This window comes from Leptonotus elevatus, chromosome 3, assembly GCF_054856555.1.
Source record: "Leptonotus elevatus isolate MCC_2025b chromosome 3, RoL_Lele_1.0, whole genome shotgun sequence".
Classification (NCBI taxonomy): domain Eukaryota; kingdom Metazoa; phylum Chordata; class Actinopteri; order Syngnathiformes; family Syngnathidae; genus Leptonotus; species Leptonotus elevatus.
The window spans coordinates 28,635,759-28,651,090 of NC_141241.1; the positions used below are offsets into that span (position 1 = coordinate 28,635,759).

Consider the following 15,332-nt stretch of genomic DNA (forward strand, 5'->3'; position numbering starts at 1 on the left):
CCATATCGTTCACCTAAACCGAATACTTCACAATCCAGCTAGAGTCGTGAGGTTGTCAGGAGACCCGAGGAAGGATCAAAGAAAATAAAGGAAAGTGAAATCCAGCACCAACCAGACATCACTTATTACCCAGCGGGTTACCAACCAGAATCTTTCACCAACCCCAGAAATATCTAAATTCCAACAAATTAGGGAGACCTCAAGATACCAAAGGAAAGACTGAGGAAAGGAAGGAAGGATAGATGAAGCAGAGTGAGATCAACAGACATCAGCCTCCACCGATTCAACGACCAGAGGAAAAAGCAGATTGTGTTTAAATGATTTCATGGTCACTGTGTTGCAGTGTTTCGTGAATTCATATTATCTGTCAAACTCGCCCATCAAAGTTTGGTGGGCAGTTCCCAACACCTGATTGGTCACCCTGCTCACCAAGTCATGGTAAATCCATTTCAGAATAATGAATTGATGCAAAGTGAGTAGCTAGTAAACACGATAGGCTGGGTGGCACTATTCACCTCAGTAGGTGCGTTTCCATTAGACTCAGATTTACGCTCTCATGAGGTGCTTTTTGAGACGTGTTGAAATTGAAGTATTTCACAAAAGTGGTCATGTGACCACCCGGTCACAGAGAAAAGGAAGTAGGAAGTACAGGGCCACTCACTTTTGTGTCAGAATTGCTTCCCGAGCGGTTTAGCTATTAGAGCCAAGGCTGCTATGGCTCCATACACGCAAACAATTTATTCTGGTGACGTTGCATGAGGAGTCAGTAACGTGACGTGACCGCCTGCAAGAATTGCGAAGTCTCGCAAGAGTCGAGGCGGGACAATACAAGAACTACGCCTCAGAAGCAAATCACTGTTCAATGGAAACACCTACAAGTCAAAATGGTACTTTATTGAAATAGTAGAAATATCGCTTTTATTTTGATGTTGTATTTCCACAACAAGCCTCGATCATGCTATATCAGCAAGAAAATCCATCACCGTAGCCACCATGTTTCTAACCATTTCAGGCTGAAGCAGTCGATGAGACAAGATTTGAGTGAATCAGGCTTTAGCCCCGCCCACTAACTTTGACGGGCAAGTTTGACAGCTAAAATAAATTTGTGTAACACTGCAACAGGACCATGAAATAAATAAATACAGAAATAATTATATATATATATATATATACATCCATACATCCATACATCCATAAATTACATGATTTTGTAAAATCTTGTCTCTGCTAATCTGTCACTGTTACACTGAATTGTGACACAGTGACACACACCCTAACAAATCTGCAGCTAGCGAGTGCAACATGTACATTAACACATGGGACAGACAGGAGGTGGATTCACGATGAACGGTTAAAAGAAAAGTCAATTATAGTTATAATGTAACATTAATCCGGCTATAACATTCCAACAATAATATTAATCCGACCACTAACTGGCTAATTTACTAGCTTGTAGCATGTAGCTATAGTAGCTCATATACTGTAATTGTGTGTCACGTTGTTTTCCATCAAAAAGATGAGAGAAAATTTTATGTCAAATAGTTTCAGATCTGCAATTTTCAACATTATCTGCTGACAAAAGATATACACTTGGGTAAAATTGATTGTCCTGACTAAAACTACACTAAAACGTTGACAGTCAGACTAAATTAAAGACTAAAATGCAAGATTTATTATCGACTAAAAATAAACTAAATACAGAAATAATTATATATATATATATAATAATATATATTGGTAATTTAATGAATAAATGACACATTTATTTAATTATTGGTTTCTTTAGTTCCATATTTAAATAATAAATCACACATTTAATTATTTTATGACACTTTTATTTAATGATGTATTAATTTATTTAATTTTGGCACTTCTGGTCCTCCATGGTAACCACGCCAGACAGAAAGCAACAGTTCCAAATGCGCTTAGTTTACCAAAACAAAAGTCTGTGTTTGCCTTCACTCCCCGTCCAGAACATGGGAAACTACGCAACCCGTGACCTCCCCTCAAGGATTGCTACAGAATGCTAGTGGTTTTTTAAATCCGTCCATCCGTCCATCCATCCATTTTCTTAACCGCTTGAAATCAAATCGGAAAATGTTACTTCATATAAGCAGGTGTAATTTTACTTTGCCTACACTTAAGCATGTGTGAGTTTACTGACTGGAGATGGCTAAATTGTATTATTTAAATATGTAAATTTAATTTATTTATTGATAGATGCAGTGTTTAAAAAGTGCAGTGTTTACATGTCATGCCCATGCAACATGAAAAGTTGGATATGTTGAAGTGGTAAATTTTAACTGTAACTGTAATTATAGTACAAAAAAACTGTGATATTAAGACTTAATTTGCCTTTATCTTAAAATCCTTAACATAGATTAATGCCTTCTTCTATAAATTTATCAAAGCACCACTGTCAAATGATGTTTTCTTAATGTTGTGAGGACAGGGACAGTTGGAGATGCAAACAGTTTGCCATCGAACATTGCACACACAAATCACATGCAAAAGCATTTCTAATTTAAATAGCTGTGACAGGTAAACGGTCGAGCAGCTCTCCTAATCTTCTAATAAATCAGGATGTAGAAAAAAGGAAATGCAAGAACAGCCATTAAAGTTCACTGCTGTCTCTGGGAGAAATGAATGGAGGTGAAAAATAAAACATTCTAAACACAGAAAAAAACGTACAGCTCTGAAATGTACATTTAGTGGTGAGTATGTTCCAATCCAAATACACCGTACCAGTAGTTTATATAAACTTATTAATAACTGTTTCATTTGGGAAATGTATTCCTCATACTGTTTTCTCTATAGACTCACATAACATATGGTCTTCTTGTTCTTTACGGCTATGACATTAATTTGAATACCTTTATTTTTTAACCTTATTTCTAGGGATGTTCTAGGTTTTATGCTGCCGATATCGATACCGATCATTCATGAGTGAGATCGGCCGATACTGATCACATTGATTATCTGTATTTTTTTTTTCAATGTATTATTATTATAGTGCCATTGGCTATATTATCTGAAAAAAAATAACCAAATGATCATCTTAATTTTAGACAAAACATTTACTTTTTCAAGAAAATCTATACAAAACCCTTGCTGGCACAATACATCAACTATTCCGTCAAAAAATAACGGAAAAACTTACATTTACCAGCTTTTAGTGCACAATCTTTAACAGATTGAAATGATCAGCGGTCTCAACAGACTTAATATTGCAAAAAAATCAAATAAATAGTATGCCATGTAAATTTTGCATGCATCACAATATAAGGTAACAAATTAATCAAGGACGCATATGTCGAGGAAGGACACATCTGTACTTGCTCCTGCACTCGCTCGTGACTGAGTCCGCCAGCTCGCCGACTGGCGAACTCTACCCCTAAACCTTGAATGTGACCCCACCCAGTGTATATACAAGTGTGTGTGTGTGTGTGTGTGTGTGGTGCATTAAAATTGGGAGCAGGTGAACCGGAGCAGAGGGAAATGATATCCCCACGCTCCGATCCACCCGCCTCCCAGGCATGTCAGTGAGTGTATGTGGTGCATTAAAAAAAAAAATAGGGGTGGGGGGCGGCGCGGCGGGGACACGGACAGGGAACTGCAGCACTGCTCTATACTGCGGTCTACCCCAACCGATGGCACCCCAACCCGATATCCCCCCACCCACACACACAGTTGTGTGGTGCATTAAAATTGGAGGGGAGTTGTAGGGCGAAGACGGTGTTTCCACCCTACCCACCCCCCCCCCCAAAGTGTGTTATGTGCCCTATATGTCTATCAAAGTGTATTGTGCAAAACTAGTGCAGTGAGTTAAGAGGAGCGACCAGCCCCCACCCACCCCACCGGGACCCCGGCGGGCATATGGGATCAGCCCGGCGGGGCGATAGGGCTCTCCCCCCGGATACTGGGGGCCGCCCAAGGTGCCAGGAGGTCCACCGGAGCAGGGCGGGTAAAACACCAAACCCACCCACCCTCCCGGCCCCCGGAGCGCCGAGACCCGGGCCGCGGATGGAGCCCCCGGCCCAGGAGAGGGGAAGGAAGTCGGACAGGGGAGGGGAAAGGGACGGGGGAAGGAGATGACAAGAAGGGCAAGGGGCAGCGGCAGGGCCGCAGAGAGAGGGGGAAAGGAGGAGGAAGGGTGACGAGGGAGAAGGGACAGAGAGGCGGAGGACGGGCGGGGAGAGGCGAGGAGGGAGAGGCAGCAAAGGGGAGGAAGGAGGAGGGGAGAGGGAACCACGGGGCACCCCGGCGGCCCACAGGCCCCGAACCGCGTCTCCGGGCCCAAAACGACAGACCGCGCCGGAACGGCGCCGCCCCGGACACCAGGGAGAGCCCCGCAACGCAGCACCCCCCAAGAGACCCAGGGAACGGCCAAGACGCAGCCGCCACCCAGCAGCCAACAGAGGTGCAGACCCGCCCACGCCCAGCCAGGGGGGGACAGCACCTATAGAATTAACCCATTGGCATGCAGTGAATCCGAATATTAACCCTTAGTGCCCATTGGAGGTGAATCTGCTCGATCCTGTTGGCAGCAACTGGGTTCCTGACTATAAAAACACAACCATTAGTTACAAATTGCCAAATACAGAAACATCAATGTAAGTTATCGCGATGCGGTGGCTCTCGCTAACAGGCAGAATTAAGTAACCAGATTTAGGTTAAAATATTCTATATACATAGACCATGTTTCTATAAATTTTGATATTTGGTTTTTATTTGAGGCAGATCTTTTTTCCATTATAATGTGATTCATGAGGAGGTTAGACCATTGGTCGATATATTTATGAGTTTGTTTATCTTTCCAGTTAACAAGAATTGTTTTTTTTGCGATAGTAAGGGCTACAAGTGTAGATTAAAATTGTTTATGTGGTAAGTCAGTTGTTGTTAGGTCAACTAGCAAACACAAGTTTGGAGATAAAGGTATCCTACAGTCCAAGATAGCGGAAAGTTTTTCTAAGACTTTAGTCCAGAAATACATAACCGGAGTGCATAACCATAAAGCATGAAAATAAGTGTCTGTAGTGTTTTGTAAACACTGGAGACAAATGTCGGAGTCTGAGAGTCCCATTTTCTTCATCATATATTGAGTAATATATGTTCTATGAATAATTTTATATTGGATAAGTTGTAAATTTGCGTGTTTTGTCATTTTAAAAACGTTTTCACAAACTTGAATCCAAAAGTCAGATTCCGGAGCTATAGACAAGTCTGTCTCCCATTTCGAGATGAGTAAAGACGTTTTATGTATATGTATATGAAAGTAACTTATATATTTTTGAGAGTTTTTCTGTTGTTGTCTGAGACAGCTTGGTAATATCTTTAGCTAAAACAGGCGGTTGGAGCATACCCCGAAGTGTTGGAATTTGTTTCTTTATCATACTTTTAACTTGCAGATAATGTAAAAACTTTCCGTTTTTTATTTTGTATTTTTGGAGCAAGGATGTATATGATATAAACATATTATCTGAGAAGAGATGGTGGAGATGTGTAATTCTTTTCTGCTCCCACACACCTAAATAAAACGATTGGTTGTTAAGTTGAAAGTCGGGGTTATGCCATAGGGGAGAAAGCCCACAGGGCTCCACTTGGGCTTTTGTAATTTCTAGTGCCTTCCACCAGGCAGTCAGGGTGGCGGAAATCATTGGGTTTTTAAAACAATTGTGTCGCTTAATCGATGTTGTAATAAAGAGTAAATCTAGAAGTCTGAGGTTATTACAATCCTTCTGTTCTCGTTCCAGCCAACAGTTAGTATCTCTGTTGGGTTGTGCCCATAAAATGATATATTGTAGCTGGTTAGCTATATAGTAGTGCATACAATTTGGTGCCTCTAGACCTCCTTTGGATTAATTTTTCTGAAGAGTAGATAGACTAATGTTTGCTTTTTTTAAATTCCAGTAAAATTTTGTAACGGCTGAGTCCAACAACTGGAACCAGTTAGCCGTTGGTTTAAATGGAATAATTGAGAAAAAATAGTTTATTTTGGGTAAAACTTTCATTTTAATAGTGGCTATTTGTCCTATTCGAGAAATAGGAAGATTATTCCAGCGCTCCAAGTCACTATAAATGCTATCCAGAAGTGGAGTAAAGTTTAAGTATTTTAAATTACCTATAGGAAATGAGTAGTGTGGGTCCTAGCTTGCAGGGTTCCATGAATTTTCTGTAATAGGTAGAAGTGTTGATTTTGTCCAGTTAATAGAATAATCTGATAACTGTGAGAATTTAGTTATTAAGTTAAATACTTCCCCTAACGAAATAGCAGGCTTTTCTAAATAAAGTAAAATATCATCGGCATATAGATTAATTTTATGTTCTATTACCCCAGAGTGAATTCCTTGAATCCTTCTTTCCTGGCGTATGGCTAATGCAAGCGGTTCAATAAATATTCTAAATAATAAAGGGGACAGTGGACATCCCTGTCTTGTGCCTCTCTGTAGAGTAAAACTCTGAGATATAATCCCATTAGTAGTAACTGTAGCTTTAGGAGAATCATATAATACTGACACCCAGTGAATAAATGACTTCCCAAAGCCAAATTTATTTAAAACAGCAAAGAGGAAGGACCAGTTTACTTTGTCAAAAGCTTTTTCTCCATCCAATGATATAATAACTGCCTTTTTATCATGCCGCTGTGATATGCTAATAAGGTTAAAGAGCCTCCTAATATTATTAGTAGAGTGACGCTCTTTAATAAAGCCTGTTTGGTCGCTATGAATGATTGTCGGGATTACTGTTTCTAGTCTAGATGTGAAAGCCTTAGTGATAATTTTAATATCAGTGTTAATTAGTGAAATCGGACGGTAACTTGATGGAAGAGTGGGGTATTTTTCTGGCTTTAATAAAAGTTTAATTGCTGCTGTATTCATGTGTGGGCGTATGTAACCATTGGTTTTAATTTATGTTACAACTCTTAAGAATAGTGGAGCAAGCATTAACCAGAAGTGCTTAAAAAATATAGCCGGATAACCATCCGGGCCAGGTGCTTTGCCATTAGGCATACTATCTAGAGCACTGTACAACTCATTTATAGTAAGTGGCACATCTAACATATCTTTATATTCAGTAGTTAACTGAGGTATATTTAAGCTACTGAGGAATGCCTCAATATGCTCTCGGTTAGGCTTGTTATTTTCTGAGTATAGGTTGTGATAATAGCTATAAATGTTTTTATTAATTTCTTCTGGTGATTGTGTGCATTCACCAGTTGTCCCTTTAATAGCCGTTATAAGAGATTTTTCCCGATTGCGTTGAAGTTGGTTTGCAAGAAATTTACCTGATTTGTTATTATATTCAAAGTTGTTGTATCTCAATTGTTGTATTATAAACTCTGTCTTTTTAGTTAGCATATCGTCTAACTGTATTTTTGTATTTTGTAAGTCAGTCCATATTTGGTTATTTGGATTTATTGCGTACTCATCCGTCAGTTGTTTAATTTTATCTTCCAAATCTTTTTCAAATTTTTGATCCTGTTTCTTTTTATAAGATGAATATGATATAATTTTACCTCTAATTACCGCCTTCCCAGCTTCCCAGAGAAGAGATGGAGAAGTCATTTATTTCCAAAAAGTCTGCCCACTCTCTTCTTATAATTTTGTCAAACTCTGCGTCATTTAGCAGTGAGATGTTAAAACGCCATGTCGGTGGTGGTTTAAAGGTAAAATCAACTTGTAGGGAAAGGGAGACTGGTGCATGGTCGCTAATAATAATAGGATGTATTTTTGTAACAGTTTTATCAGCAATAGAGTTATTTGTAAGAAAAAAATCAATTCTTGAAAAAGACAGGTGCACAGCGGAAAATAAGGTAAATTCCTTCTTATTTGGGTTTTTAAGTCTCCAGCTGTCGACGAGGCCAAAATCATCCATATATTCCCCTATTACTTTAGTAGATTGTAATCGCCTTATACATGTTGTATTATTAGAACGATCTATTAATGGATTTAAGACTGTGTTAAAGTCTCCTCCAATAATAATTTTAGAGTTCGCTGCTAATTCAAACAGCTGAGAGAAAAATTCGTGGAAAAGGCCGGATCATCATTATTAGGGGCATATAAATTACCAAATGTATATATTTTATTAAATATAGTCACCTGAATAATAATGAATCGGCCCTCTGGGTCTGTTATTGTATTATTTAGAGTAAAGAATACATTCTTATGTATGAGTATACAGACTCCTCTTTGTCTACTGTTATAAGGGGCAGAGTACGCTTGGCTAAAATTCTTATCAATAAGTAATTTTTCTTCAGATTTTTGTAGGTGGGTGGGTTTCTTGTAGGAGGCAAATATCTGCTTTTAATTTTAAGAGATGGTCTAAAGTTTTTATTCTTTTTGCCTGTGAGCGAGCGCCACAAACATTCCAGGAAACCAGAACTAATTTATGCATACAAACAATATAGACTCAGTCCTGTGTATATATCTGTATCGGCCATTTGTCAATACTGGCATGTTATAGGATATAATCAAAGTGGTTAGGTGATTTATGTAATTTGTGTAAAATATGAGGTAACGTGTAAGTAAATATAACAGTGAAAAAACGGGTAGGGAGGTGAAAGTGAAGAAAATTAGCATAAAATACACCAGTAACTGGTAACCTAAGCGAGATTTTTTGTTTAGATATACTTTAGATATAGTTGTGTATTAATATTATATTTATAATGTAGCCTAAACATAATGAGTATTCATATTTTAGGTTTTATAACCACATATACAGTATATGTATACATCTAATAATCAAACTAAGTTTAGTTCCACCAATGCCAATTAGAACCAGGGAGTGGAGTTGAGGTTCCGGAATAGTTGGCCATCGATATATAACTTATCAACGGCTATCGTAGCCCGTTTACCCTCCTGTATATTTTGTCTCATTATAGGAAACAGTACCTTTCGCCGCTCATTAATCTCTCTTGGGAATTGATCATTCATTCCAAATGAGGTCCCTTTAAGCTCCCGTCCTTTACTTTTAACAAATTATTTCTGTTTAAAATGCTCAAACTTGGCGTTAATAGGACGGGGTTTGTTGCCCCTACAGGCCCCAAGCCGATGTACCCGGTGAAAAGAGATGTTATTTACCGTCTCCTGAGGATTTTTTTTTATCTCAACCTCTGGATTGTCAGAGGTATTCTCGGATATGCCTGAGAATATTAAATTCTCCCGCTGCTACGGGATTGGACATCCAGAACAGTTTCTTTTAGCGTTTTATTCTCCCTTTTAATGGTTTCCAACTCGGCTGAAACAGCCGCGAGTGAAGAGCGTAACTCGGAATCAATGACTATTATAACCAATGTATATGACTGATGCATATAGTAAGAATCAGACAGGTAGGCTCTTACTACTCCAGCAAGGTCTGGAAAGTGTTCCTTGTTAGTTTTCCAATACTCCAGTGGTGATGCATGCCGAGAGATGGGTGGCTCTGAGAGGTAGATGATCATCTCTGATAGTGCTATATGGTCTGCGTTAGGCTGCTGCTGGGTTTCTTCCAAACATTGAGGACAAGGATCCAGGACACAACACTTTCTCTGCTGAATGGCCTGTGTTCTCCTCTTCAGATTCTTGGTTTGCGTACCCATGGGTGGCGTTTGTCATCATACCAAGAAGCAGTCTGTGCGTTTTGGTCTTGAGTGCTTCAGAATAAAATCTGTCTTTGTACCTTCAATGGGGAAATCATATTAATTTGACATGAAATTCAATGATGCAGAATGATTGACAAATAAGACGTTTAACTATTAATAAATCACTGGCCTCGGGTGTAATCCTTGTACGTTAATCATTACTTTTCAGGAGACCAGTAGAAAAACGCTTGTGCTTCATTAAAGGTGAGGTCTTTAGTTTTCACTCAGAAATAAACACTTCTTAAACACTGGATGTATACACATGTAATCCTTCTCAATCAACACCTCTGGGCTTCTGTTAATGTGTGATTTTGTCATCATCCACCACCACCCCAGCCTGTATTTTGCCATTTTGTTGTGTTTTACCATGAAGGGATGTTTGTGGGCGGAAAGTCTATGTTTACCCCTCCACCCAATCACATAGGGGGGCAGTCGCTGAAGGTAGGCGCAATGTTGATGAGAAGAGTGGCGATTGAGCCATGGGAGGAGTCAGTTTTTAATTGGTTGTTTACAAACACAAACGGTTGTGTTTAGAAACACAAACTGACAAAACTGAAGACCCCACCTTTAAAGAGAGCAGGACATTTACTTTGCAATTTGTCAATTTGTAAAAATAAAATGTGAGGACTGACCATTTGTATATTTGTGTGTGGGGGCGGGGGACATATAAATATAAAACCATTTTATTATTATTATTATTATTATTATTAACATTTGGATATAGAAGGTATCAGGCCAATGTCAGTGATATGTATATAATTTCCCCCCCATTTGTTATATTGTTGATCATTTCCCATGGGCTCACCACCAGTGGGAGGAACAAAGGGGTCGGGTTTAAAGTGGGCTGGGCGGCAGCCAAGGGCGGGGACCTTGGCGGTCCGATCCCCAGCTACAGAAGCTAGCTCTTGGGACATGGAATGTCACCTCTCTGGCGGGGAAGGAGCCCGAGCTGGTGTTTGAGGCAGAGAAATTCCGACTAGATATAGTCGAACTCTCCTTCACAAACGGCTTGGGCTCTGGTACCAATCCTCTTAAGAGGGGTTGGATTCTCTTCCACTCTGGAGTTGCCCGCTGTGAGAGGCGCAGAGCAGGTGTGGGCATACTTATTGCCCCCCGGCTTGGCGCCTGTACGTTGGGATTTACCCCGGTAGACAAGAGGGTAACCTCCTTCCGTCTTCGGGCGGGGGGGATGGGTTCTATGCACCAAACAGCAGTTCAGAGTACCCACCTTTTTTGGAGCCCTTGGAGAATGTGTTGGAGAGCGCTTCCCCTGGGGACTCCCTCATTCTGCTGGGGGACTGCTCACGTGGGCAATGACAGTGGGACCTGGAGTGGCGTGATTGGGGGGAACAGGCCCCCGATCAGAACCCGAGTGGTGTTCTGTTATTGGACTTCTGTGCTCGTCACGGATTGTCCATAACAAACACCATGTTCAAGCATAAGTGTGTCCATATGTGCACTTGGCACCAGGACACCCTTTGATGATCGACTTTGTAGTTGTCTCATCAGATTTGCGGCCGCATGTTTTGGACACTCGGGTGAAGAGAGGGGCGGAGCTGTCAACTGATCACCACCAATGAGTACAGTAGTGTGTTGGCTCCGATTGCGGGGGAAGATGCCGGTTAAACCTAGTAAATCCAAACTTATTGTGAGGGTTTGCTGGGAACGTCTGGCAGAATCCCCTGTCAGAAAGAGTTTCAACGCCCACCTACAGCAGAACTTCTTCCGTAGTTGGGGGGCATTGAAACCGAGTGGACCATGTTCCGCGCCACCATTGTCGAGGCGGACAATGGGAGCTGTGGCCGTAAGGTAGTCAGTGCCTGTCGTGGCAGCAATCCTCGAACCCGCTGGTGGACACTAGCGGTAAGGGATGCCGTCAAACTGAAGAAGGAGTCCTATCGGGCCTTTTTGGCCTGTGGGACTCCGGAGGCAGCTGACAGATACCGGCTGGCCAAGCGGAATGCAGCTTCAGCGGTTGCTGATGCAAAAACTCTGACATGGGAAGAGTTCGGTGAGGCCATGGAAAACAACTTCTGGACGGCTTTGAGGAAATTCTGGTCCACCATCCGGCGTCTCAGGAGAGGAAAGCAATGCACCATTAACACTGTGTATAGTGGAGATGGGGGGCTGCTAACCTCGACTGGGGACGTTGTGAATCGGTAGGGAGAATACTTGGAAGACCTCCTCAATTCCACCGACACTTCTTCCTTTGAGGGAGCAGAGTCTGGGGACTCCAAGGTGGGCTCTCCTATCTCTGGGGACGAAGTCACTGAGGTGGTTGGAAAGCTCCTTCGTGGCAAGGCCCCGGGGTTGGATGAGTTCCTAAAGGCTCTGGATGTTGTGGTGCTGTCGTGGTTGACACGCCTCTACAACATCACATGGACATCGGGGACACTGCCCCTGGATTGGCAGACCGGAGACCAACTTTAGAGGGATCACACTCCTCAACTTCCCTGGTAAGGTCTATTCAGGGATGCTGGAGGGGTGGGTCCGTCGGGAAGTCGAATCTCGGATTCAGGAGGAGCAGTTTGGTTTTTGTCCCGGCTGTGGAACAGTGGACCAGCTCTGCACCCTCGGCAGGGTCCTTGAGGGTGCATGGGAGTTCGACCAACCGGTCTACATGTGTTTTGTGGATTTGGAGAAGGCGTTTGACTGCGTCCCTCGCGGAGTCCTGTGGGGGGTGTTTCAGGAGTATGGGGTACCAAGCCCCCTGATACGGGCTGTTCGGTCCTTGTACGACCGATGTCAGAGTTTGGCATTGCCGGCAGTAAGTCGGATTCGTTCCCAGTGAGGGTTGGACCAAGGCTGCCCTTTGTCACCGATTCTCTTTATAGCTTTTCTGGACAGAATTTCTAGGCACAGCCAAAGCGTTGAGGGGGTCCAGTTTGGTGGCCTCAGTATAGCATCTTTGCTTTTTGCAGATGATGTGGTGCTGTTGGCTTCATCAACTCTCACTGGAGCGGTTTGCAGCCGAGTTCGAAGCGGTTGGGATGATCTCCAAATCCGAGACCATGATCCTCAGTCGGAAAAGAGTGCCGTGCTCTCTCCGGGTTGGGGAGGGGATCCTGCCCCAAGTGGAGTTCAAGTATCTTGCGGTCTTATTTACGAGTGAGGGCAGGAGGGAGCGGGAGAATGACAGGCGGATCGGTGCAGCGTCGACTCTCTATCTGTCTGTGGTGGTAAAGGAGCTGAGCCAAAAGGCAAAGCTCTCGAATTACCGGTCGATCTATATTCCGACCCTCTCCTATGGTCACTGTGGGTCCCGGATACATGCAGCTTAAATGAGTTTCCTCCATAGGGTGTCCGGGCTTTCCCTTAGAGATAGGGTGAGAAGCTCGGTCATCCGGGAGGGACTCAGGGTCGAGCTGCTGCTCCTCCGCGTGGAGAGGAGCCAGTTGAGGTGGCTTGGGCATCTGGTTTGGATGCCTTCTGGACGCCTCCCTGGAGAGGTGTTCCATGCATGTCCCACCAGCGGGAGGCCCCAGGAACGGATATATTTTCTCACCTTGGATCTACAATGGTTGCCACACTGTAGAGAGGCTAAATTTCAATGTCAGCAACTCTTTTGGTGACAGCTTCCAGCAAAGTGGACTTGGTTGTATTAACACAGTGATCTGCTGCAGTGTCTTTGGCAAGGTGACACTTAAAAACCATCGCAGAGGGTATTACATCAGTGGCTGATGCAGTTGATTAGCATATTTCCTTGGTCAGTTCTTCAAAAGGTTCCAGGAGGTTTGTTATGTTTTCAATCAATCCCCACTGTGATGACGTAAATGTAGCAGGTAGTTCATAGTCAGCTGCGTAAATGCCCAATGCCCGTTTTTGCTCAAGGGGACTATGGAGTATATAGTAGGTGCTATTCCACCAAGTACTGAATTCTTGTAGTGTTTTGGTGGGCTGGCCGATTTGTTTCTGTACACTCTGAAGTCTTGCATATGTTAAGGGGAATGCCTGAAGTGACCCACAATGCGTCTCCCAGTGGCAATAATATCGCTTATAGTCCGCTGTGAAAGCACTGCATCATGAATGGCCAGCTGCAGGGTGTGTGCCATACAACCCAAACTTAGTAACTCATTATCTGTCATAGTTTTCACCATGTTCCCGGCATTATCTCTCAATATCACGTGTACTTTGTCTTTCGGAATATGTCATGTTTCAAACATTGTCATAAAAGCTGACGCTATAGCAACGGCAGTATGTGAGCCGGAAAACTCCCGGGCATGCAGAACAGCTTTGTGAAGGTGGAAATCTAAATTAATCCAGTGAGCTGTTAGACTCAACATCGACACAGGACTGACATCCGAGCTCCATATATCACTTGTAAATCTTACACTGGATGATAGCCCTTCTTTAAGGAGACATTCAATTTTACAGTACACTCTCTGGTGAAACTCAGGCAGAACAACATCTGTGAAATATTTGCGTCCTGGTAGCATGTAGCGAGGCTCCAAATGAGCGAGCAGACGACGAAATCCAATGTCTTCCACCACTGAGAACGGCTGGTCGAGTTCAATTCAATTATTTTCTGGGTTACTTGTCTTGCCTTTTGGCTGACATGGGTTTGTGTTGGTCAGCGTGGGCTGGGTTAGCTGCCGTTTTGGTCCGCCTTTATTTTATTCAACGTAGTGAGCCTCGTAAATTCGCCATACTCCTCCAAATGTTTGCTCTTCAAATGCCGGATTAAATTAGTGATGTTGAAACTTTTAATCATGCTCCCCCGCGAGGTACCTTTTTGTGGAATACATTACAGGTGGCAGACTTTACATCGCTCTTGAGAATAGCGAAGAATCTCCACACCGCAGACATGTTTGTTTATCTCTGTGGTGCCACGTGCGGGCCTGCCAGCGCAGTGTGAAGCTAGGGGGAGGGGCATTGGGGTTGGATGAGTTGACACCACACTGTGGCCCAAGTTGGAAGCTTGAGCTGCGGGTAATCTGATTTTTCATCGGGAATAAAAGGCTTTGATCAAATATTCCGATCACGTACTTTTTCATGAATATCGGCCGATTATAATTGGTGGCATATCGCTCGGAGCATCCCTACTTATTTCAAACAATGGCATACAGTATATAAATCAATGTTTCATAATACTTTAATAGGTATATGCTTACTATGCTATATGCTATGGGTCTCCTTTTTATGAACCGGGTATATGAAGAACTTAAACCATAGAAAAAAACAATTGCATTTACAGTATACAAGAAAAAGTGGATAATTGTATTTTCTTTGATTCTCAAGCAGTAAAACAATTTTATGAAATGCAATACTGATGTCAACCCAGTACATACAGTTAAACAGAAATCAGGGCCCATCACATACTATGAATTTTAGCTCATCTGTTTCAGGTATTCAGAATAGAGTGGATTTTTCAATATTCAATGGCCCTGTCCCAATACTCGATCCACCCTTGTGCGAATGTGTAGGGTGCCCCAGTTCTCTGAAGTGCATTGTCACCTTGCTACGCTCCGCCCCCTTTGCGCCCTTGTTCTACACATTGGCTGAGCTCACATCTTCTGCACTGATGCGAGCTCAGCCAAAGTGTATTACTCACAATTCATTGCAGAGTTGACCAAAATAGCGGGACAATGGCGGTGTTCGATGGTAATTCCTGTGCCTGTGCTGAAAAACGTATTTTCAAGTGTACTGTAAGTATCAAATATTATTTGTTTTAACATTTGTAAATGTTTAATTTTAATAGGTTAACGTCACCTAC

General features: G+C 42.4%; 1 protein-coding gene across 11 annotated transcripts in view; it reads left to right on the forward strand.

Moving 5' to 3' along the window:
• The window catches only part of LOC147178114 (serine/threonine-protein kinase BRSK2-like), a 172,696-nt gene that overhangs the window by 99,469 nt on the left and 57,895 nt on the right, over positions 1–15,332 (forward strand). Inside the window, exon 1 of one of the 11 annotated variants that reach the window (XM_086072190.1) lies at positions 15,114–15,264. The exons of the other annotated variants lie outside the window; for them this stretch is intronic. Coding sequence (XP_085928316.1) covers positions 15,218–15,264 — 47 coding nt within the window. The 5' untranslated portion in view covers positions 15,114–15,217. Of the gene's footprint in view, positions 1–15,113; positions 15,265–15,332 lie in introns of those variants that run through there. 11 annotated transcript variants of the gene reach the window in all.